General features: G+C 34.9%; 1 protein-coding gene and 1 long non-coding RNA gene across 9 annotated transcripts in view; both read right to left on the bottom strand.

Moving 5' to 3' along the window:
* The window catches only part of QKI (QKI, KH domain containing RNA binding), a 155,901-nt gene that overhangs the window by 70,295 nt on the left and 59,353 nt on the right, over positions 1-26,253 (bottom strand). For all 8 annotated transcript variants that reach the window (XM_026505180.4, XM_026505178.4, XM_044386464.3 and 5 more), the window contains exon 3: positions 25,219-25,335. In XM_026505180.4, the coding sequence (XP_026360965.1) occupies positions 25,219-25,335 (117 nt within the window). The remainder of the gene's footprint in view (positions 1-25,218; positions 25,336-26,253) is intronic.
* LOC130543561 (uncharacterized) lies at positions 753-25,210 on the bottom strand. Its single transcript, XR_008959004.1, has 2 exons — positions 14,019-25,210; positions 753-13,354 (listed from the first exon to the last, which is right to left on the bottom strand). It is a non-coding gene; the product is annotated as an uncharacterized LOC130543561 (long non-coding RNA).

The raw sequence follows: 26,253 nt of genomic DNA on the forward strand, positions 1-26,253 counted from the left end.
CTTTTCTAATTTACCCAGGAATTTACCATTATCGGTGTTCATTTCTAAATAACCAACTTTCTATCTGTTCTCATTTATCATAAGTCTGAAAAATTCGTCTCCAGCTTTTTCACTATGCCAGTCCACTGGTAACAAATTCTTAGTTTTCTTGTATTTCGAATGGCTTTATTTCATCTTCAGTTAAAGATATTTTCAATGGTTACAGAATTCAGGGTTCACAGTATTTTTCTTTTAGCGTGTAAAAGATATTTTACTCATTTCTGGCCTCCCTACTTTCTGAGAAATCAGCCATTAACTGCATCATTGCTCCTCTGTTTTCTCTTGCTGCTTTAAGGCTTCCAACAGTTTTGCTCTAGTGTGCTACAATGTGGCCTCCTTCGTGTTCATTCTGATTGTTATATGATAAGCATCTTGAAGAATTTGTAGATGTATGTCTTTCAACAAGTTTGTGAAATCCTCTGCCGTTATTTCTTCAGTTATTTTTGTTTCATTTGCTTGCTCTTCTTTACGAAACTCCAATTGCACGTTAGACAGACCATTTGACATGTTGTTCCCCGTATCTCGATTTTTTCCTCTCCCTGTTATTTACAACAGAAGTTTCTATTGCTCTGCTCTGTATTCAAATCTGCATACTCTTTCCTCAGCAGTTAAATCCACCCAGTAAATTTTTATTTCAGATACTCTATTTTCAGCTCTACAATTCCCATTTGGTCTTCTTTATTGTTTCTATTTCTCTGCTGAGATTTTCTATCTTTTTGCATTTTGTCTTACTTTATGAGAATTATTGTAACAGCTACTTTAAAATACACATCTTGTTAGTTTCAACATCTGGATGCTGGGATCAACTGACTGTCTTTCAAGAATGTAATTTTCAAGTTTTAATTCTTAACTATATGCTGATTCTAGATTTTGTTATTTTTCTTTTGAAGATCTATTTTTACTTTACTAGGCAACTGTCTTGATTCAATTCAGAACTACAAACTTCATTTCTTGGGTCCCAACTCTGGTCTTAGTTCAGACCTTTAGCTGAGATCCTTTAAGTCTGTTCTACATGTGTGTGATTCAGGGGTCAGCAAGATTTGGAGATTTCTTTTCCTGTCTCTTTTCCTTCCTGGATTCCCCTTTCCCAACAATAGGGATTTCCCCTAGGTTAGAATTAGTGCCACATACTGTGCTTGATCCCAGGTTAAAAAAGTCAGGCACAATATAAGCTTCCCTCCTGTAAATTGTTTGTATTCATTCCCCAGTGCCTTGGAGTAGCCTTGTATAATACAAGGGGTAGCCTTCTATTATACATATATTTTAGAGTGGCTTTCTGCAGGTGAGTCAGTCTGACGGGCGTTTATTCATGCATTACTGGAAGCAGAAGCCCTCAAATTCTTACTTCAAAGCACTCGATGGCGAAAATCTGGTATTCAGAAACAGCAGACAGCTTGGCCCTGGTTATAGTTACAATACTCTCTCCTTTCTCCTGTCACTAGAAACATTTCCTAGGTGGCAGTCACAGCATTTAGTCTCTATTCACACATGACACAGCCCACCCCAAAGCCCAGTTTACTTCTGTGAAATTGGCTCCAATTCCCATTACTCATGCTCAGAGTCCATTTTCTGTCCATCTAGCCCTTAATCATCCCAGAACTGAGTGAGTCTTCCATTTTAGTCCTTGCTGATAGCTGTGTGTTTCTGGTTCACAGGGGAAAAAATTCACACACATTAGCCAACACAAGTACCGGACAATATAAATCTTAAAACACAGTACTGAAGAAAATTATATATGAAAATAGAAAATTAATTCAACAGTGGAGATGAACAGCTCCAGTTAATAACTGGAATACAAGACACTAAGGGAAACATTAAGCATTCCTGAGTATCTGTGATGTGCCGCAGGCAATGTGCATGTTCCAGAGATGATTAAGACAAAGTTCTCACTCTGAAAAACATTCTGTAATCAAACATATATTAGGTGACTGAATGGAAATACAGATTAGTATGGGATTGATGGAGTACAAAACAAATAACTTCATTTGACTATATTGTTGAAGACTTACAAAAGGATTTGAAAAATCCAAATAGGATCCAAAACATAGACTAGGCACTTGGAAACTCTGTTAAGATCACAAACCAGGTGATTTAAAAGGGTACTCTTCCTCATTTGCACAATAAAATTTCCCGTGGCTATAGATGTCCTTCACAAAATTCAGGAATATTTTTTAACCAGAAAACTCTCAATTACTCAGATATTACCAACTAATCCTTCAATTACTTATTTTTATAAAATAACACTTTAAGAATATTAATTATGCCACAACAAAAATGTCACTTAAATTGGGAAAACTTCACAAGAAAAAGTGACATCTCTCTGGTAACTTCATCTCAATTAATGAAGTTTATTAAAATGCGAAACGTTTTTTCTCAAATAATTAGGCAAAAGAATTTTCAGAGGGTGGAGAGAAATGAGCAGTGTTTTCCAAATGAAGTTTAGAGTAAGTGTTTGGATTCAGAAGTATCAAGCTTTTTAAAAGAGAAGGGAAAATTAGTGAATTCATGTATAAGTTACATTTAAAATGACAATGATAACAATATACATTTCAAGTTCACCCTAAATAGAATAATCATTATTTTTCTATTAGATTCAAAATACAGTGGAGTTCTTTTTTAAGCACAAAAACTGTAAGGCAAAAATTTCAAGAATTCTTAAAGAAATCATAGTTACAGTTTCATTAAGTGCTTAATATTTTGTAGTGTCCAACCCTGAATCTTTATCATTCATAATGTTGGTTGGTCCCAGACTGAACCTGCTCTCTTATTAAAGTTTAAATTATCAAAAAGCAACTTTAGATTTAAATATTTAAGCTTAGTAAGTTATAGAAGTATTTATCAACTGCCTCCAAAAAATTCACAAAGATTAGGATTCTATTAAATAATCTCTATTTAACCCACTGTGTATTTCCAAAGTAAAACTTAAGAAATTGTTATATATCAGTAATCTCTACCCTACTTCCACACCTTAACAGTAAGTAATATAAATAAAATATTTCAGGAATGATTGAAAATTATTTTCTTTAAAATTTTAGGAGCTTAGGGGCATCTGGGTGGTTGAGGTCATGATTTCAGGGTCCTGGGATCCAGTCCTGAGTTGGGCTCCCTGCTCAGCAGGGAGTCTGCTTCTCCCTCTCCTTCTGCCCCTCCCCCCAGTCACACATTCTCTCTCATAAATAAAAAAAATCTTTAAAATAAAATAAAATTTTTGGGGGCGCCTGGGTGGCACAGCAGTTAAGCGTCTGCCTTCGGCTCAGGGCGTGATCCCGGAGTTCTGGGATCGAGCCCTACATCAGGCTCTTCCGCTATGAGCCTGCTTCTTCCTCTCCCACTCCCCCTGCTTGTGTTCCCTCTCTCGCTGGCTGTCTCTATTTCTGTCGAATAAATAAATAAAATCTTAAAAAAAAAATAAAAATAAAAAAATAAAATAAAATTTTAGGAGCTCAGATGTTCAAGTTTTATACACACACACATAGATATATACACAATAAGCATATATTTACACATATACATAATATATATATACACACACATATATATATACACAACATATATATATGTGTACACACACACACATCTTCTCTGAGCCCTAAATTCTATATAGGCTGTGATAGCACAGTACATTCATCACTTTTAAATTTAATTTATACACTGTATTTATTAAAACACTGTAAATTAAATGTATTCTACTTCTCCCATTTTGACTAGTATTAATGATTCAGTATTTTCCAAATCCAATTTCTCCCAGCTATCCTTCATTAATTCAATTCTCCTAGACCACATACTTATCCCTGCTGACCCTTAGCCTCTGTTTTTTATACCGAAAATACCCAAAACTCTCATTAAAGCTCTTATTTTCTCATGCAGTAGACTAACGAGAACTATAACTTGTGTATCTTTTATCAGCCATTGTAGGTCAAAACCAATTTCAAGGACAAAAAAGAAATGGCAGAGAGATCAGCGTAAACCACATACAATATACAACACCCAAGTGGCTGACAGTATTGCAGGTAGGATGCATTATGCTGACTGAGAAATGCGTGATCCACTACACTAGCATTCATTGGCTGAGTGTATGTCAGCAGGCAGAGCACAGAAAAACATGCATATTGGCAATTTACTATAATAACATTTATGAACACTTTTTTTTAAAGAAAAATATTGCAGAGACAAACGACATTAGAAGAACTGGCACTGAGTAGAGCAGCGTCAAACAGCATACAGAATATGTATGCTTTACATCCTTTACATATATTACCTGTAATCTCTTTAAGCAGACCTTAGTGGTTATTAATTATATTCAAATTACACAGATTCAAGATGCAAGTTAGGATGGTAAAGTAATACCAAACTAACAGGTAATTAACTTATTTGACAGTAAGAAAACTTAAAAAAGAGAGAGAGAGTTTTAAATTTGTGTTAGATTTAGAAGTTCAGATGATTTAAAACTTAAAAGGAGCTTTAAGTAGTCTAAAATTCTCTGGTAGTCAGTAGCTACAAAACTTCCAAATGACATTTAAGAATATTAAGAATATAATATGTCTCTTAGTAACACTTTTACAAGGTAGCAAAAATAGTAAAATACAATATTAAAATCTATGGAAGTATAAAGGGCACACGTTGGGGTAAACAATTTTCTATTTTCGAAGGATTTACCCAACAAACAGCTGAAAAAAGTCAAGATACTTTTCTTTACCTCCTGTCTTCCCAATAGATAAAGCAGGGCATTATAGCTGCTTAATACACATTTTAATTGAGTGCTGCCACTAGTAAGAAGAAAAATGTGGAACCACTACTTTCCTATCAAACAAAGCAGGTAATTAACAGCCATTATGGCACAATCCCTTATCGCCAAAATACACAATGGATACTAACTTCTCTCAAAGCCAATGCTCTGTTACCAAAAAAGCCGAGCTGGTGTTTCAGAGTCACATTCACTTCTTTATTATACAAGCATACATTTACTGCTCAGTCAGACACCTATAATTAAACACAAGAAGACTATAATGCTAATATTCAGGCTAGCTTGCATGTAAGGGGGCTCCCCCTCCTCCCAGGACAGATGATTGCTTTTCATTTCAGAGTTTCAAGCAGCTACAGTTCACTTAGTTTTGATTACATGGCAATTAGATATGCAAATGTATAAGATCCGGAAAAATACTTTTTCAAACATCAGATTGTGAGTAATCAGGCCCATTCTCTTCTCCTGTATATACAAGCAGCTCATTAAACAACTATTGTCTAAAAAACATTTCTGTCTCAAATGCCTTGGGTTTTTTAAATGTCAAAAACATTTAAAACACATCCTTGTAATAAACCTCTCTCGGCAAAACCCAGTTCATGTGTATGTGCTTGTGCCACGTGGGGAGACACGGTAAGTGACCAAAGGAAAGAATACATCCAAATTCACATTGTCTACTGAGGGTTACTTCAAAACTTCTCAAGTAATTTGCTTTAAACTTTTTAAAATACACAATTTAAAACTTTCTATTAAATGACACCTATTATTAACAAAATATAAAATATTAGAAGTAATAGTAGTAAGTATTCCAACCATTTGATTGAGAAACTCTTTTTATCTTTCGTTATGGGTTTACATTATAAGCTATAGGCAGATTTTCATGTAGAGAAGAATCATATACATTCTGGAGGAGGGGAGTGGGTAAAAACACTTGCACTTTAAGAAGATCAAAAATTGTTACTTATGTCTATGGGTGTGACTTGAAAACCTAATTAAGGTCACTGATGTTCTTTCAAAATGTACTTAATATAATATCTCTACTCTGCCAATTAATGTTACTTTTGTGTTTTAAATTTCAGTTTCATTTCTTAACCTCAAGTCCTACTCCACTAACTTATAAAGTGCTTGCTGGCTTTCTTTTTCTTTTTTTTCTCTTTTGTGTAACTTAAGTCATATGTCAGTCATTTATATTTCAGTAAATTTTCAAGTGATTCTTCTGTATTATCTGTTTGAACTTCTATACTTTGAAAAATTCGGGAGAGTGGTAACTAAAAACTCTGTGGTAAGAACAACATAATTTTAAATGGGCACAATTATGTCCACACTTCACTGAGGAAATCAGAAATACAAATAAATCTCTGCTCTCGGAGAATGCAGCCTAGGTAAGGAAACAGGAATAGTAAAATTAAATATTACATTGTATCTTTAGAGAATAAGTACTGTGGAAGTTCATCAAGGAAAGATTAGGGAAGGCTGAAGTGCTCTAACACAGCCTGCATTAAAATGAACCTGGAAAAAAGTTCCCAGTCCACGCCACCATTGTCTCCCACCTCAACACCCGCAAGAGCCTACTCTCGAATCCCCTTGCTTCAACTCTTACCCACCTCGCTACACATTTATAAGCTTTAAAACCAATCTCTAACTGCTTTGAGACTATTCTTTTAAAAAATATATCAGATCAAGCCACTCTGCTCGAAATTATCCAATGACTTTCAACTGCTCTTCCATAAAATCCCAACTCGTTCCCATGCCTACCTGGAAAAATCTGGACAGACACCATTTCTTTCCAACCTCCTCCTCCTCTCACCACCCCTACTCCCCAACCTGGCCTTGCCACTCCTCAGTGTAATTTCTCATTCCAGTATGACTGCCTTTGCACTGGGCTGGGCTCTCACTTTACCCAGAAACATTCAGTCTTCAGGCCTTCCCATGTCACACAACCCTGATGAAAGGCTTCACACACCCTCACTGAAAGCACTCCATCCTGATCACACGTACTGTATTCACCTGATGTTATTCTCTTCATGACACTTACCACTATCTAAAATTGTCTAGTTCACTTATACTTAGCTGTTTGTTTTAGGTCTTCCTCTCTAACTCAGGCTCCCTGGGAATACAGGAAAACTCTCTATTTCTTGTCTGGCCCAGAATAGGGAATCAAAATACTTCTAAATTATTAAATAAATTTTGAAAGGTGGAAGAACATTCTAGGTGGATAAAGGCATGTAATAAACACATGTAGGGGCAATATGAATGGTTTGACATTTTAGAAGGCGAGAAGATGGGACTGACATCATTACGGGAAAATAACATTATACCAAGGAGATAATGGACTTCATTGTGTTATTTGCTGGACAAAACAGATCTTATTGGGCAAATTCTGACCTATACCACAAAGTTAATTCCTCCAAAAACTAAATCATTTCACAAAAATATTCCTTAGAAAGTTTTAAAAAGATTTGCTATTGAATAAAGAATTTCAAAACATTTAAATTTCACATTTTTCACATACTGTAAAAAATAAACTATGCTAATCAAAAGCAATTAAAATTTCTTAAGTTAATAAAATTGTTTTAAAAAGCAAAGTAATTGGGAAAAAAAGAAATAACTGAGGAAGAGTGGAATTTCCAATTTTATCCTATAGAATGAAATAACTTATAACAGAATGTAAGATTTAATTGATTAAATAAAACCATAACAATTATAGAAAACAGCAAATACCTATATGAACTACTGGGAAATGTAAAAACTGCTGAGTTTCAAACCTAAAGACAGAATCCACCAAAACAACAAAAAAATGTAGCTGGACTGTCCGAGTGAAAATTTCATTATGCAAAATTAAAAGGCAAAAGATTCCTTCCTTCAAAACGTATTTCCTGAGTACCAACTATGTGGAAGTTACTTAGCAGCTCTACCACTGAGGACAGCACGGTGAATGAAGTGAACAAAACAGACAGCACTCTGTTCTCATAAGAACAGCAAACACACTCCCCTAGGAGGAGGGATAAATAATAATAAACACATAAAATATCTCAAGAGTGATGATGGATACGAAGCAAAATGCAGGAGGCAAAAGGATAAAAGGAAAGTGGAGGAGCATCAGAGGTTGCCATAGTTGAGCAGAGTGGTTATGGAAGGTCTCTCTGAAAAAGTGAAACTGAACGAAATCTGAAATGAAATGGGGATGGGGTTACGCAGCTTTGGGGGAAGAGTATTCCAGGCAGAGGGTGTAGCAAGACCAAACTCTACAACGAGAGCATTAGCATGTTATGTTGACAGAATGGAAAGACGCTCAGTCACAGAGATGGCAAACAAAAGAGAAGCCTGGAAGGCAGCTGGACAAGATCACGGTGGGCCTATTTAGCCACAGAAAAGATCTGACTCTGAACATACACTTGTAGGACCATTTTAAAATTTCACTCTGGTTGCTAGAGGGAGGCAGGCAGACACAAGACATAAGGAAATCGGAAGGCTACTGAGGAAGCACACAATGTAGTAATCAAACCCATGCACTGAAACCAGCCTAGGTTCAAATCCTGACTAAGCAACTCACTAGCCAGTTAAGAGAAGGTTCTTAACTTCCCTACCTGCCATTTTCTCAATGATAAGATTAGAATAAAAAACAGCAGCTACCTCACAGGATTGTCTGAGGATTTAATGGGTTAATTCACATGAACTGAGGATAGACAGCAGCAGCTCTATCTAGCAATTGCTCAGTGTGTTGGCAGCCTTAAAACCACTACCACCTCCACCTCCACCACCACCAACAAATGAGCATTACATTCACCACTCACTCCTACGTCCACCAAACCAGGCAAGATGTTATTAAGTAAGCAAGCTGGAATTCAGGGGAGATTCCAACCGAGAGATAAAAATTCTAAAGCCAATATAATATAGAGGAAGCTCTCTAAAGATGTAAACTTTCGTAGGGAGATGACACAACCTGAATCTAAGCATAAATAAGGAAAACAAATGCCTTCTCTTTGGAATTAGAACTATCTGAAAAGAAGAAACTTTGCCAGTGGACAGTGAAAAACAAAAAGCTGATCATGATTAAAGAAGCTAAAGGGTAAACAGTTAAAAGGGTAGACATGAGAAATCTAAAGGTCAGTGGTTGTGGAGGGTGATGGCTTCTGCTGTTAGTCTAAATGGAACAGAACTCTGTAACATCCAGCTTCCCTGAATAGTAGCACCACCCTTGGATGTATCTAGAAAACCAAAAGGAGAGGGACAAATTATGACAATTCTAGTTAGATTCAGGACACAGAGAATCTATTACTTGTAGTGTTATCTGAAATAAGTTGATTTCCTGTATGCTTTAATGAATAAATGCTAAGTCTTCTAGCATATGCAGGTAAATATATATATATATATATTCTTAACCTATCAGAAATGATAGGAAGTATCTTCATTACAGTTGAACATCAACTGATAAATATGAAGCAAATGACAGAGAAAACTAACAATTTTGCAAACACTATTATAGTAATAATGGATGTGAGCAAGATTCATTAACCAATGCTACAACTACTGGGCAGAATCTTGTTGAAAACACGATATTTACAAAGTTTCAAAGTGTTCCCCTTAGATTAGTTATTAATTTAAAAGGGGGGAAAGTACCTCTATAGTGAAGAAATATGACCGACATCATTTTAACAAAATGATCAATGTTACTATCATCAAAACGGGGCAAACTAACACTGTGTAACCAATGCAGTGTGCTGAGGACAGGGCAACACTTTAAAATATTCCTGCCCAAAATGCATGGCGTGAATCTAATCATGAGAAAACAATGAAACAAACCCAAATAATGAAAGACAATAAAAGGCTGAGTAGCCGTTTCAAATTAGAGATCTAGAGATATAAGTGTCATGTGTGATCCAAACTGGTTTCTGGGACAGAAAGAATTGAAATGAATGGAAAATTGGAGAAATGTGAGTTTAGAATGTCTATCAAAACATATAATATTATAGCAGTATTAAATCTGCTAGATGTGAAGAAAGAGACCTTGATGATGTAAACAGATGTTCTTGTTCTAAGGAACTGCACTCTAAGATAGGGATGAAGGGCCAGGGCATCTGCAACTTAACTCTCAAATGATTCAGCAAATAAAAGGTAATACTAATTTTATACACACACATGCGTGCACACAGACATGAATCAATTCTCATTACTGCGGGTAGTTATGATCTACGAAGTCCTGTGAACACTGAATTGGAGAATACTACACCATTGTTCCTAAGGGAAATATAGGATTATGCTACTGTGAGCCTCTGGTCACAACATTTCCATCAATCAGTGGATATGTAATCCAGTTTTATGTGTGTTTATGTTTGTGTATGTTTATATTTAAAAGACACTATATTTAATATATACCGTTAATTCATTAACATTGATCTCACAGCCAACAACACTGTAACTTACTCCTGAAGGAAGACTAACATGTGTTTTTTCTTCCTAAGGCATGTCACAGCCTTCTTGTGCTTAGAAACACTAGACAGTCATTTGTTTCGGGGTTATTTTTAACATCAAAATCACCAGCAAAAAGCAACTATGCAAAAAACATAGCACTAGGCAGACAGTGAAAAGAACACTTATTCACAGCATTAGAGCTAAAACAAGAGACTGGTGTTGCCTTACTTGACTTCAGTTGGAACAAGAGCACTGGATGACTCTTTTTTTTTTTTTTTTTTTTTTTTTTGCTTCTCTGAGCACACGTCCGTGAATAACTGTGAAAGGGCCAAGAGCACTAATTTTGAAATTACTAATAAATCTTAGCAAATAGACGAATTCATGAGTACACAATTAGAAAATAATGAACAGTAACTGTATGTATGTAAGTGAATACATCTACATATACATATGTAAACAAAGGAAGAGAACAAACTCGTGCACAAAGTTGTACAAAATGTTAATAAATATGGCAAATCTAGGTAAAGCGTCTACAGGATTCATTGTACCACCCTTAAACTTTTATGCAGGTATAAACTTGCATTTTTTTCTAAGTGATAATTAAAAGAAAACACAAAATAGTGGTTTGGGGTGGTAGCAATGACAGGCTATATACAAAAGTCAATATTAAAGTCCAAATAGATATACAGTAACAGATTTAACCTTGCTAACCAAATATGCAAATCAATACAAAGTATATTTTTGTCCCCCTAAAAAACTGGTATCCCAATCGTAGAGAAGATTCATTACAAAAACTTTTTTACTTCCTGTTGAGAGTGCTTATAATTTTTTTTTAAAGATTTTATTTATTTATTTGACAGAGAGAGACAGCCAGCGAGAGAGGGAACACAGCAGGGGGAGTGGGAGAGGAAGAAGCAGGCTCCCAGCGGAGGAGCCTGATGTGGCGCTCGATCATAGAACGCCGGGATCACGCCCTGAGCCAAAGGCAGACGCTTAAGGACTAAGCCACTCAGGCGCCCCAAGAGTGCTTATAATTTCAAACAGTAGCTTTAAAAGGCAATTTTGGTAATACGTTTTCAACCAACCAATTATACTTCTATAAATTCATCCTAATAATACATGCAGATGTTCTTCACAACATTTTCACAGTAAAAAAAACAATTAGTTTTTAACAGGTACATGAGTTTGGCATAGGCAGATACTGAGTGAAATATATCAGTGTACAAAAACATATGGTCTTAAAATATGCATCGACATATAAATGTAACACTTGCCTCCAAATGGGAAAGTTTACGGTTTAAAAGAAATTGTCTAATAGTTTCCATACTAAACATGAAAGGCTTTCACTATCAAGAAAAAAATTATTTTGTAATAGATATAAACTTAAGCATTTGCTTTTACTATTTGTGACTTCTGTCAAAGTTGTGAACTCTTTTAAATTTTAAATGTCCTTTTTTTTTTTTTTAAGATTTTTATTTATTTATTTGACAGAGATAGACAGCCAGCGAGAGAGGGAACACAAGCAGGGGGAGTGGGAGAGGAAGAAGCAGGCTCCCAGCGGAGGAGCCCGATGTGGGACTCGATCCTGGAATGCCGGGATCACGCCCTGAGCCGAAGGCAGACGCCTAACGACTGTGCTACCCAGGCGCCCCTAAATTTTAAATGTCTTATAACACTTTTATTCAACAGCTTGATCATATTATACATCTTCAAGTATAAGGATACTTCCAGTTACTCACTCGTTTCTTAACATTCCATAATCTCATAATTTAAATGAACACAAGTTACTAGTCAGAAATTAATCTTATTAGTTACAAAGATGAAATTATACAAAACTTTCTTCACATCAGATTCTTAAAAACATTTTCAATATGAAATGATTAGTCCTCTATATATAGAATACCTTATAGGTATTTGAATTCAGCAAAACCTTATGTTAAAAAACTTATGAACACCTTTATAAAACATGCCTATCTGCTATAATTTCTATTTACTCTCTTCTAAGTAACAAATAATTCACAAAATAAAAATTATTTCAATAATCTGATATTCAGTTTTAATTTTCTGGCCCCACAGGCTGTGTTATTGACCTGGTAGAACAATTTATACCCCCCCCCAAAAACCCCACAAAACAATTATACCTGTCTTTAAAAGCAAAAGAGTTAACAATTATACATAAAAGCTACCATGTTTTAAAATCAAAAGAGTAACAATGTAATTTCTGTGAATCATTACCACTCATACTAGAGTTAAATAGAAAAATTTTAAAACTAGTAGGACAGAACAGGATGGCTAACTAGGCTTAAGAAACTGCCGAATAATTTGCTGTTAATATGACAGAAAAAATTTTCCAATCAGTTTGTTATAAAGGATTTTGAAAAAGAATATCAACTGATGCAACATAAATGATATACACATAAGCAATGTTCCACTACTAATTCTGTCAACATAGACTGAATCCTCTGAAAAGAAAATCTGTTATATATACCACGACTACAAGGTGCTCAAATATTCTTTAACTAAATTGACTGCAATCCAATCAAGACTTAATTTTAAAGGCTCATTAACAGCATCTAGTGATAAAATGGACTCTCCCTTTTCACTGAAACTCATATCTCATTTCATTAGACGTGGACAATTAACTCATCCTGGTATTAGATCTACAGCAAGTGATTAGCTTAAGTTTTACAGGTTACTTAACGTGCTACTTTACTAATGAAAACAAAGGTTCATTCTCATTGCATCCATCTTTTTACTCCTCAAAGAGTGCCTTATCAATTTTAATAACTGTACCTTAAATAGAATTTTTATTTCAAATCCTGCCAATCTTTCTTAGCAATTAATATGGCAAAACAGCGGCTCTATTCTCTAATAGTGTCTTGAGATACTATCCAATCTGAAATAAACATCTAACTTTTAATACTGTTTTATACTTTCCTATCTTAAAATAAGGCTAAGCCACTTGAGTCCATAATAAACATGTAATCAGAAACAAAACTATAAAGTCAATATTCTAAAATGAATTTTATTTTAAAAGCAGACACAGCAAAACTGAGAGAGTGAGAAGAACAAAGTGGAAAGGAAGAGAACACGATGAAGCTAGTTTATAGTTCCGTAAAGCAGCAGATCAAGTCATAAGCTGGTGCTGCTGGGAAGTACAGCCTGCAAGTAAAGAAATCAGGTGTGTTTAGAAACTTTTACAGCATTCCCACTGGATAATTTTATCTGTTGATATAAAAAGTTTTAAACAGGATTGAATTTGTCTTTATCAAATTCTATTTATCTGATAATTTCATTGTAATTTACAAAAGGATTGGTCTACAATGGATTAGAATTGTTCTGTAATGGTCTTTTAGGGCAGATTATTTGAAAAGCACTAATTTAACTCTTCAGAAAGGCAGGCCTCCCTTTCTTTCTAAAAAGAAACCTACCAATCGTTTTGAGGTTGAATTCAAGACCAAATCCTGTAACATTAAAAAAAAAAAAAAAAAAGCCTACAGTTACTAGGGAATTAGTTTATAGCTACAACAGCACACTTGTAAGACATAAGTACTACCATAAAATTATGTCAAAGGCTCCAAGGTTTAAGAGATTACATTTGTTTTGATTTCAAAATAGATTTAAGATCAGAGGATCTAAGTTTCAAAGATACTGATTTTATCTCAACACAAGGAAGAACTTTTTTCTTTTTTTTTTTTTTTTAAGGAAGAACTTTCTAACAAACTTGGTCATTTGTTTCTGGCCTTAGGATGCTTCTCCCTTCCACCTATCCTTTCTATTACTGCCCAGTTATCTTTTTTAGAACAATTAACATATAACTTCTTACCTTAAAAACATGAGCACCAATGCACTGCTTTCAAAATTAAAAAAAAAAAATGTTTAGTATTCAAGTCCTTATATCCTCAGATCTCAGCTTTGTCTCCAGTATCTACACTGCCTTCTCCACCACACCTCATAACTTCCACTGCAACAGGCCAAGTATTAACGTGACAAAATACACAGGTTGATCTTACTGGTATCCAGAATACCATTCTTTCTCAACTGTCTTGTAAATTCCTGGTGCAGTCCAATTCTCTTTAGCTTTTCCTAAAACCTTCAATCTGCAACAGAACTCATTACATACTTTTTTGACTTCCCATAGCACAATGTGTAACATCTAGTGAAGCATTTACCACATTGTGTACTCATTCATTGTCAAAACATTGAAATCTCCTTGAGGACAAAAATCATAAGCGCTGAAAAATATCTGCTGGCTGAGAAAGCATTAAATTAACTATGAAGTAACAAAACTTGAGTAACAGTCATTTGCAATATAGGAATAAAGTATCACAGAATTATATATCACAAGGGTGGTTGGACTTCAAGGCTTTAATGAGGTTCCTTCCAAACCAGATTACATAATGCTGTAATTTTCATAATCATTCTTCTAAAGCAAGTTGATTTGTTTTCATGGCTAAATATATTATTCAAATCAGATTCATGAAACTTTGTAAGTATACAATTTGTAAGATTTGTAAGATTAAGAGAGAATCTGTAAAAGTTCCTACTTTCTAATGCACCAAGTCAAAGGTACCAATAAGAGGGGATGGGTGAGTGGGGGGAGTAAGGCAGGGATATAAAGCAGGGAGAGAAAAACCATTCCTTGCAGGGAATAAATGGCCTTTCCCAACTAAGGACTCCACAAGAGAATCAAGTCTTAATGCTGGGCCCAAGGCACAAATTATATATAATTATCTTTTCTTCTAACCCATCTATAATGACACTTGTCAGGAATCACTTTAGGTAAAACTGAAGAATTTTTATGTTCTGTGGTTCAGAAGAGGACCACTAGCTGAGAAAGGCCATATAGACTAACAGAAAATCACAGTACTTTTCCTCTTAAAAATATTTTAAATAGTAATTAATTTCTTAGGCACAAACAGAAGTTTGTTACAATTATAATGTACCAAAAGACCAATTATACTATTTCAACTATGTCTGATAACTATTTATAAATGGGTTGGATGGGAACATAAGAAATATATTGCAAAGAAATGACTAATTGGGAAACCATAGATGGTTGCATTGCTCATAATAGCAATGACCTTTCACACACACACACACACACACACAAATATAGAATAGATTCTTTAAAAGTGCCTTTAACAGATTTCAATTTCCTGTATAAAATATAAAAGTTTAAGACTGTTGGTGAATCTTTTGGGAAACTGGAACTCTAATACATTGTTGGTGGTAATGCAAAATGAGAACAACCCCTAGAGGGAGAGAAATCCAGCACTAGCTAGCAAAATTAAGTAATGCAATACCACTTCTAGAACTCTATCCTGAAGATAAACTAACGAGGCCATGTAAAAATGTATATAAAAGCTATTCAATACAGCACTCTCCCTATGTGTAACAGCAAAAGGCTAGAAGTAAGGCCGCCTGGGTGGCTCAGTCGGTTAAGCGGCCAACTCTTGATTTCAGTTCAGGTCATGATCTCAGGGTCCTGGGACACAGCCCCATGTCTGGCCCCTTGCTCAGTAGGGAGTCTGCCTCCTCAGTCTGCCTTCTTTCTCCATCTCCCTCTGCCCCTTCCCCCACTCATGCTCACAAGCTCGCTCTAAAATAAATAAATAGGGGCGCCTGGGGGGCTCAGTTGGTTAAGCGTCTGTCTTTGGCTCAGGTTATGATCACAGGGTCTTGGGACTAAGCCCCACACTGGGCTCCTTGCTCAGCAAGCCTTGCTCAGGGACCCTGCTTCTCCCTCTCCCGCTCCCCCTGCTTGTCAAATAAATAAAATCTTTTAAAAAATAAAATAAATAAATCTTAAAAAAAAAAAACCGAGAAGCAATCTAAATGCCCATTAATAGGGGAATGTTGGAATAATTTATGGTATATCCACACAATGGAATATAATAAAGTCATTAAAAGGACTGTCTCAATATACCCTCACAAAGTGATCTCAACAATATACGGTCAAATAAAAAAAGTAAGGTGTAGAAAAGTGTAATGGGTATATAACTACCTATGAAAAGTGAGAAATTACACACATAGGCATACACAATTGTCATACTTATGCAAATGTTTATTTTTAAAAAAGTGTAAGGATAAACTGGAAACGAATATAAAAAATTTACCTCAATAGCAAGGAGCGGGAATACATAGGGATAAGAGCCAGATTCTCTGAAAATTCCCTACTTAAAGATGTGACTTTGAACCATGTAACTATTTTACAGGTAACAGAAAAATAACTGAAGAAAACTATTAAAATTAGAAAAGCAAGTGCAAATGAGCTTAAATGTGGACCGATATAATGATGTACCTGTTATACACTGGGAAATTACTGAATGTTTTAAAAGAATTTCAATCTCTAGTGGGATATACTCTAAAAACAATATGAACTGGGGAAAAATTGTTTTCACTGACCATGTTGTTGATAGCAGTGTTTGTACTGTTATTCTGAGACTTTTATATATTTTAGAATAAAGCAAATGAGGCATTATTTTGTGTCTTTATAAACCAGGATTTTTCAGTGGGAAAGAAAATAGATATATAAGATCAATTAAATAAAACACTGTAGCCCTGATTTTGAATGAGAATGAACTTGTATACATCTATATATTCCTGAATATGTGTGTTTATGTGTGTATGTGTATATGTATGTTTGTATGTATCTCCTAGCTCTGTCCTGAAAAGGTCTACAAATAATGAGTATGACTTTAGTCCCGAATGCAATCTCTATTACTATTTTTCACTAAAAATAACTAGGACTCCTTAAAGAAATGGCTAATTTCTTAAAGAAAAGTCTGGGGAGGAAATTTTCTAAGATAACACTGGACTATCATACCATACTAGAAAGCAAAGTTACTAGCCCCAACCACTGGGGCACTGTCAGAAGGACTTAGAAGTGAACATGAGGCCCCCAATGGCCAAACAACACGATCATTAAAAACACTAATCGCAATGAACTGAAACATCAAAATAGTTTATATGCCTTCATAATGATATTCAAAAAGGAAACAAAAAAACCTCATTCTTTACCTTTGAAGGATTCCTAGGAACCAACTATTTTAAAACTAGTAAATAAAGAAGTGAGCATTTATCTAGCCTTTCCTATAAAAGGTAAACCTAGCTAATATTAATAAAGAAACAGGATATAACCATTTTTCAACTCCTACTGAAATAAAAGGCCTAAAAAACTCACCATCACCACACTACTTGTGAAATATTCCTTCAAAAAAAAAAAAGAAAAAAGAAGAAAAAAAGAAAGGAAACAAGGAAGGGAGAGCAGGAGATCCAAATCTGATTAAACCTTTCTCACTTACCAAAAAATATAGAGGACAGAGATCACTGTTAAATACCACCATGCAATCAGCAAAATCCACAGTAATTATTTAGGATAAATAACTCACAGTCCCTTGACAAATAAAATGTAAGAAGGAGAAATGGAGCTGAGGGACGGAATGGCTTAGGCAATCTATCAATTAACTGTAGTATATACAGCTCTCACTTGGATGCCATTCAAAGTATTTTAAAAACACATTTATGAGACAAGAGGGGAACTATGAACACTGATTAGATATTTGATAACAAAGAAAATTTGGGGTGATAAAAAAAGCATAAACATGATAGCATTAAAGAGCCCTGTTATTTTAAAAAAACATAATAAAATATTTACAGAGGAAATTATGTCTGGAATGTGCTCCCCAAATCATATGGCATGCAGAAGAGGGAATAAGAGCCGTGAAGGAGTGACAGCATACTTGGAAGGAGACAGGCAATGCTGATGCTGGGTGATGGATTATTGTTACTTAAAATCAGCCATGATGTGTATTAAGGAGGGCACATGATGTGATGAGCACTGGGTGTTGTATGCAACTGGTGAATCAATGAACACTGCATCAAAAACTAATGATGTACTATATGTTGGCTAATTGAACATAATAAATTTTTTACAAATTAGCCATGATGAAAAGTTTAAAAGAATAAACTATACCTACGCTAAAGGATGTCAGAAAGCTAAGTATTCAACCAGAGTCCACAGTCTCTCATGGTTCGTTCCCCCTTCTGTTTACCCCCCTTTCTTCTTCCCTTTCTTCTCCTACCGATCTTCCTACTTCTTATGTTCCATAAATGAGTGAAACCATATGATAATTGTCTTTCTCTGCTTATTTCACTTAGCATTATCTCCTCCAGGACCATCCATGTTGCAGCAAATGTTGAGAAATCGTTCTTCTTGATGGCTGAGTAATATTCCATCGTATATATGGACAAGATCATTAAAACTGGTTGTCTAAACCATGCTTATACCTGATGTCATGTCACTGTCTATCATACCCACTTTGGGATGTTAACCAAAAAATAACTGTATTTAATTCCATCTCTTTCAAAGTGTTGAGACAGCAGTAACATCTTCCGTAAGAAGTCTAAGCAACCCCCCAAAAAATCACGCAAATTTATCTTTGCATATTGCTGTCAGTATTGCCTTGAAGCACCCTTTATAAGTGTGTCTCCCTATTGCACAGCACAAAGTCTTAAGACATTATAAAGCTCAATTATTTAGTGAATTGACACAGGATACAGAGTTGCAGAAGAAAATGCTATAAAAATTATAAAGCATCATATCTAATATTATCCATGATCTACAGCACATGTGAATATATATATATATAACTGCATGAAGAACAATCTGTAAGAAGACATGCCAAAAGTGTCAACAGGGGTAGGCGGTAGAGTGACAGAAGAGGTGGAGACTTTAATTTTTTTTCAGAGTGTATGTATTCTTAAACCTTTCCAAAAATGTATATTAACTAAGTAATTAAAATATATATTAACCATAAGAAATGAATAGGACTTAAGAGATAATTAAGAAAAATCTGTAATGTATATGAAAAGATGTAAAAATGTTATGAAATTCTATGTGTTTGCAATTATACAATATGCCCCTCTAATAACATTTCACAAATCATGTTCCACAAAACACTGTATACCCTCATAAAAATAATATTAAAAACTTATTACAGATTGATCAGGTTTTAAATTCAAAGCTGATATTCTGATGAGAATGATTTGCATAGTTCAATTTGAATGTTCAGCAAGATCTGCATTTATATTTACTGCAGTCATTAGTTAGAAATGGGGGACGGGATTAAGTTACATCACCTCTTTAAGTCTCCAATCCTGTTAGAAGAGTAAAACTATCTTCTGAGGTTATTGCATGGCCTGAATCAGACATTGCACAGATTGTGAAAGCAGTTGATACCATCTGGCCATAGTTATTAGCAGCCCTAGAAGGGCCATCTGATCCCTTAAGTGCACATCCCTTCATTTCAAGCAAAGAGCTCTAAGTGAAATTACTAAACCTCAATGGAAATTTCCAGAAGATAGGACATTTAACTAACCTGGCTTTGATCAACTGTAGACATTTCACTTATCAACATTTCTGGCTGGGGGGTGGGACTGGGAAGCAGAAACACAAGCATGGATACTTAGTCCCCACTTATTTATGACAGGGGAGCTCTCAGAGAAGAGCTAATGGATGTTGAAGAGACAAATCCCCAAGACTGTCCCCTACAACACCACTCACAAAGACTCCCAAAGGTGAACTTCATTTACCACTTTAATAACTATCACTCCACAATATTATCAAGTATCTAATTTATGCGTGAAACACTCATCTGTTTTAATGACTTCCATGTATTCATCTGCTACACTGGAAACCAGCTGACTGCCATCTCTGTTTTTTGAAGATGAACCCATTCTCTCTAGCATGCAGACATTTTTCCCAGAGCTCTCCACCTGGCCCCTCTAGCCCTCTGCTACATCAATGAAAAAACTACCAAAAATCATTTTCTTTTCCAAAAATTACTTCTCTAGAATTTCTAATATGCTCAACTACATAGTTTTCTATCAGAAAATGGGATTGAGCCTTCCTAAAGAAGGATTTCTGGCAATCCAGGGAATGACACATAAAAAAAAAACTTCAAAATATATTATCTCTGAGGAAAAAGCTAAAAATTTCGGACAAGTTTCACAAAATATACTCGTGTTGACTTCATAGTCAAAGTTTAAAACTACTCAATATTCAAGTTCTAATATTCCTGAAGTTGCTATCGCTCTCAGAAATAGTTCTTAACTAGGAAGTAGTACACCACAGGATATAATACAGGTTGTAGGTTGAATCTGGACTGCTACTTTTTGGCATGTGACCTTTGGCCCCATTACTCAACCTCCTGAAGCTCAATTTCCTCACCTACAAAATAGGAATAATAAAACTCAGATCACCTCACACCTGTCAGAATGGCTAAAATTAATTAACACAAGAAACAACAGGTGTTGCCAAGGATGTGGAGAAAAAGGAACCCTCTTGCATTGTCAGTGGGAATGCAAACTGATGCAGCCACTGTGGAGAACAGTAAGGAGGTTTCTCAGAAAGTTAAAAAGAGAACTACCAGGATCCAGCAATCACACTATGGGTATTACCCAAACAATATAAAAACACTAATTCAAAAAGATACATGCCCCCTTACGTTTATAGCAGCATTATTTACAATACCCAAGATATGGAAGCAGCCCAAGGGTCTAGTGATTGATGAACGGATAAAATAAGATGTTGTATGTATATATAATGAAATATCATTTAGACATAAAAAAAAGAGGAGAGGGGTGGGGATTGGGTTAAATAGGTGAAGGGGATTAGTGAGTGTATTTGTTGTGATGAGCACCAGGTGATGTATGGAATTGCTGAATCACTATATTGTACACCTAAAACTAATAGAATACTGTAAAAAATATATAAATATAAGAAATGTAAAATATAAAAAATATTTAAAAATATAAACAAACTAAAAAAATATAATACTGTAAAAAAAATAAAATGATAAAAAAATAACTTACAAGTAGAAGTTATGGGAAAAAAAACTAAAACAAATGTGTGTAAAATACCTAGAATAATGCTTGATACAAAGTACGCACTCTATGAATCAGAAGAACTCTCCATAAAGAGGCAGCTGGGTGGCGCAGTCGGTTGAGCATCCAACTCTTGGTTTCAGCTCAGGTCTGATCTCTAGGTCATGAGATCGGGCTCTACATTCTGCCCAGAGTCTGTCTGAGTTTCTCACTCCCTCTCCCCCACCATTCCCCCTTCCTGAACATTCCTCTCTCTCTCTCAAATAAATTTTTTAAAAAGAAAAAAAAAGAAAATTAAAAAGAACTATCCATAAAACTGCTGGTTTCCACTTGCTGACACCACGGTACCATATATGTAATCAGAGACAGAGGGATAGTAGGCCGGCTCCAAATAAGTACTGGCTGAAACACACAAGCTTTCCAAGCTTTGGTCACAGTCTCTTATAAAGTCTGACTACAGCTTCTGATCTCTGGTTCCATGAAGTTTACCCAATACCATTCCACCGGGTATTTATATACAAAAATCAATGCTGTTATGCCCATCAATAACTCTGAAGTACTACCAATCCAACAGAATAAAAATTAAACTGGTATTTTCACTCCCTTGCTTAAAACCAGCAGTTTGGAATAGTATGGTACTGCTTATCTTGCCCAAAGAATTAAAAGTACAAAGGGTTTATAATTTCCTCTATTTACAAACTTTTTTATGGGGACATGGGGGGAGGCATCTATGCCTTTCATTTATTACCTAAACATTCATTCCTTCTTCAGATTTTTTTTTTCCCCAGATCCTACTCTGTGCCAGGTACTCATCAAGCACCAGGGAAATGCTGCTCCATAAAAGAGACATGCTTTGCCTTCACTGAGTTTACCAAGCCAGTGAAGGATGCAGATCAGCAAACAGCATTTTCCATCACATTTTAGGCAACCAGTAAATTAAGATTTTCTAGCTTTCTCAGCTTTTACAAAAATTGACAGCTCTGCAGAAAAGCTTAAAGTCAAATGGCTTTTCCTTTGAAAACACCTGAAATACACCTAAATCAGCCTAGTACAAAGAAATATCAAATCAATACTTCTTTTTGTCTCCATCTGCTTGTCAAGTTCTTTCTCAAAATAGCCAAGTAACAAATGATAGCACTTTCCATTTGACTTTACTTTCATTAACATTTTTTAGAGCTCAATGAATACAGTAACTATAGCATTAACCAAAATGACTTGGTTAACAATTATGTGTAGATTTACATTAAAATTATAGGAGACACTCCTGGTGTATTAAAAATATGTGCATAAATTCTTCACAGACTCCATATACCATAATATCAAACATATGACAGTCATTCAAACTAACTTGATATGCCTAAAATATGTTCATCTGTAGTTATTTTAATAAAACTAAAAATACAATCTGTGGCCAAATTTTTGTGGTGTCTTATTTTATTGTTTCTCTTGCATTATGTATAACCTGTAAGTTTTTTTTATTTTGGTAGCCAACAGTACAAATTAAAAATAAAAAGAAAGTGTAAACTGCTTCTACTTGTGGTTAAGAACAAAGTGGACAAGACAGAATACAGATGCACCAACCAGCAGAGAAAGAGAACAGAAAAGCAGTGAGAATATGGGATACGCAAAGGTCACAAAAGTACAAAGTATTCTCCTTTTCAAAACTTAGAAACACAGTAGCAGTCCCCCCACCTTGATGCAACACTAAGAGTTGAAACATAAAATGCACTAACGATCCAATTACAGTTGTTCCCCCCCTTATCTGCAGCTTTGCTTTCTGTGTTCAATTACCCAGGGTCAACCTAAGTCAGGAAGCAGATGATCTTCCTAACTTATCATCAAGTCGAAGGAGCCTAATGTTACAGTCTCTATCATTCATCTCACTTCATCTCATGCAGGCGTTTTACCATCTGATATCATCACAAGCGTGAGTACAGTAATAATAAGATATTACAAGAGAAACCACATTCACATGAGAGACCACATTCACATGACTTACAACAATATATTGTTATAATTGTTCTAATTATTGCTGTTAATCTCTTACTGTGCCTAATTTATAAATTAAACTTATCAGATGTATGTATAGGAAAATGCACAGTATATACAGGGTTCAGTACTATCTGCATTTTTGGGCATCCACTGGGGGTCTTAGAATGTACCCCCACCTGTGAATAAGGGGCACTACTATAATAGTGTAAAGACAAAACTTATTAGGAACAGTCATTAACATTAATTGATCACTTACTATGATCCAAAGCACTGTTCTAAGGACCTTATAACTAAATTAATCCTCACTATCACCTTATTACTACTTCCATTTTTATACAGCAGAAAGAGATTAAGTAATTTGTCCAATGTCACAAAGCTGCTAAGTGACAGAACCAAGATTCAAACCTAAACAATCTGGTCACAAAACTCACTGTCTTAACTATTCGGTTCTGCCAAAGACAGCAGAATATGTTCCTCAGGCTAAAACTTCAACCCCAATTAAGAAAAAAAAAATTCATGATGTCTCATTACACAAGTTCCAAACTCTAATCCTTGGTGTCTATGAGTGTGTGAGTGGAGAAGGGGAGGGCCATTACTACAGAATTAACAGAGGCTGAAGAGTGGGGCAAACATGTTTTTTCACTCATTTATAGAGTGTTTAATTGATGGATATACTAATCTTAAGGTAAAGATTTACTTGTCCATCAACTGTCGATTTCATTTTTCCATAGCTCTTAAATTAGCATTGCTTAATGCCAATATAACTATCAAGTGCAAACAGGGGAACCAAAACTGCATGCCAATGTAACACTGCCACTCAGCTGATTCAGAAAATGCTTAAGTGTTTTAAGATTCTAATAAAAAATGTTTTAAATACAATATTTAAATTTGCTGAAGAAGAACACACATACTTGCCCCCAAATATCTTTAAACTCAGCTGACAAAAACAGGTTATAATAAGATTTAAAGATAATATTATTGGGGATGCCAATTTTTTAGCTACAAAGTCATTCTTTGTCTGTAAGGTGAGAAAATGACTGCAGTCCAGTCAGGTGGTGGGAAAGTGTAAATGATGAGGTGGAAGGTCAGAAAAGAAGCACATCAGAATGAAGGCAGAATACTTTGTAGACCTGGTGTTTGTTCCATAAACTCCACAAAGTGATTCAATGTACACACTCCAACATAAGCTGACTACAGATCTATTACTTAATAGCCCTTTCAAGGCAATGTATTTAAAAAATAATAACCTCCCTGACAGTACGTTTAATATTTGGCAATCAAATCTAGGTTTTTCTTCTTTTAAATTGAAGTATAATTCTTATATAGTGTTACATTAGTTTCAGGGGTGAAGGGACCTAGATGGTATTTGCTAAGTGAAATAAGTCAAAGATAAATACCATGTGATTTCATTTATATGTGAAATTTTTTTTAAAGTTATTTTTTTTAAAAAAATCAAACACTGTTTTATACAGATACACACTGAAAAGTATCTTGCCTAACAGTATCACTGGGTAACAGGAAACTAGGCAAATAAAACCTTCCTAAAAACAGTACTTGAAGTAGATAGTTCGGTATTCATTAATTAAGCTAGCAGGACAATAAGTGGCAGGAGAAATTTTTTAAAAACCCAGAAAACAGGAAGAATATAAGTAAAATGTCTAAAAAACTTACAATCAACACAAAATGTTGGTGAAATCCCAGATGAGTATCATATGGCTAGTTATAGCTTTCTTTTTCTGTTTACTAGCTCTCCCGGTGATCTGACACACAGCCAAAGCTGTTCATTTGATCACTTTCATTTAAGTCTCATCAACAGAAACATTTTAGATTTTTAAAACTTTTAATGACAAAGCTTTATATATACAACATTATAGTGTGACTAGTTTCCAAACTGGCGGCTTTTCAACCGTAAATACCAAAATAAGTTAACATGATGGACTGAGTGATACCTTAGTTGGCTAAATGAAAACTCATGATAATCAACAAGAAAAAATCATGACAACACCTTAAAAAAGTTCAGAAGTTTCAGATATGAAGTAATGTATAGTGCTTTATGCACAAATATCTGGATATTTTATTATTAGAACGCAGAAGTATAAGTAAATTATTCACATCAAGACTTGCCCCCACATTCAACGACTTACCTTCTTTTTATCCCTCATCGAGCCTTTGCCTCGGACCATTATTTTACATCCCGTTTCTGCTTCAAGCTGTTTAGCAGTAAGTCCTCTAGGTCCAAGGATTCTCCCAACAAAATTAAACTGGAAAAAAAAAAAAAAAGGGTCACTATATATTATTCACTTGCTCGAATTTGTAGCTCTTAAAATTATTTTACAATGTATTTTTGTCAAGTTAAATATTTTTTAATAAATCTTAGAGTACTTAGGAATTTCTAGCCCAGTTTGAGGGTGTAATCAGAAGAGCTCATTGTGCAGCATGGAAGTTTCATACGTACTAACACAAATTATGAATTAGGAACAACACTATCTACATGGAACAGGTATTGTACTGAACTGTCCATTAATATGTAATCTAAATCAGAATAAACCAGTATATTAAAGAGTTTTACAAAATCTTAGATGCCACCCAACACAAATCCCTTCTACAATACTCTAATGTCAGCATACAGGGAATTGTTCATTATGTTAAACAGTAATTGCATTTTTTACATAGATCCTTAGGAAAAATTCCGGTCTCATTTATCTAACAAGAAAATACTTTCTCCAAAGCAACTATTCAGAGAGAATTGTAGTTTTTGATTGGCTTCCATAACAACAATGGCCAAATTTGGATTCCACCCTATACTAAGTATTTCAGTCTTGAGAGCATAATATTATTTGCACAATTTTATGTCTGTATCTTATTTTTCTTCCTTTTTTTCATTTCTAACTTTAACTTATACTACTAGTTTTACAAGGAGCCTTAATTCTTTCCATAAGTAGGGCAGTGATAAAAGCAATTGTATAAATAACTGCCATCCCTCAACAGAAACTTCTAGTACAAAGGCCAACGGGAAGCACAGACTGACTCTAAATACTGAAAAGTAAAATTTCTTCATTCACAGGTCTACCGCACAAAAGACAAAAAACTGAGTTCCACAAAAACACCGTGGTGGTTTTTATTTATTTATTCAAATAGGTACTGATTCCGATGTTTACAGCTTCCTACTTTTTTCTTGC

The sequence above is a fragment of the Ursus arctos genome, unplaced genomic scaffold (assembly GCF_023065955.2).
Source record: "Ursus arctos isolate Adak ecotype North America unplaced genomic scaffold, UrsArc2.0 scaffold_13, whole genome shotgun sequence".
NCBI lineage: Eukaryota > Metazoa > Chordata > Mammalia > Carnivora > Ursidae > Ursus > Ursus arctos.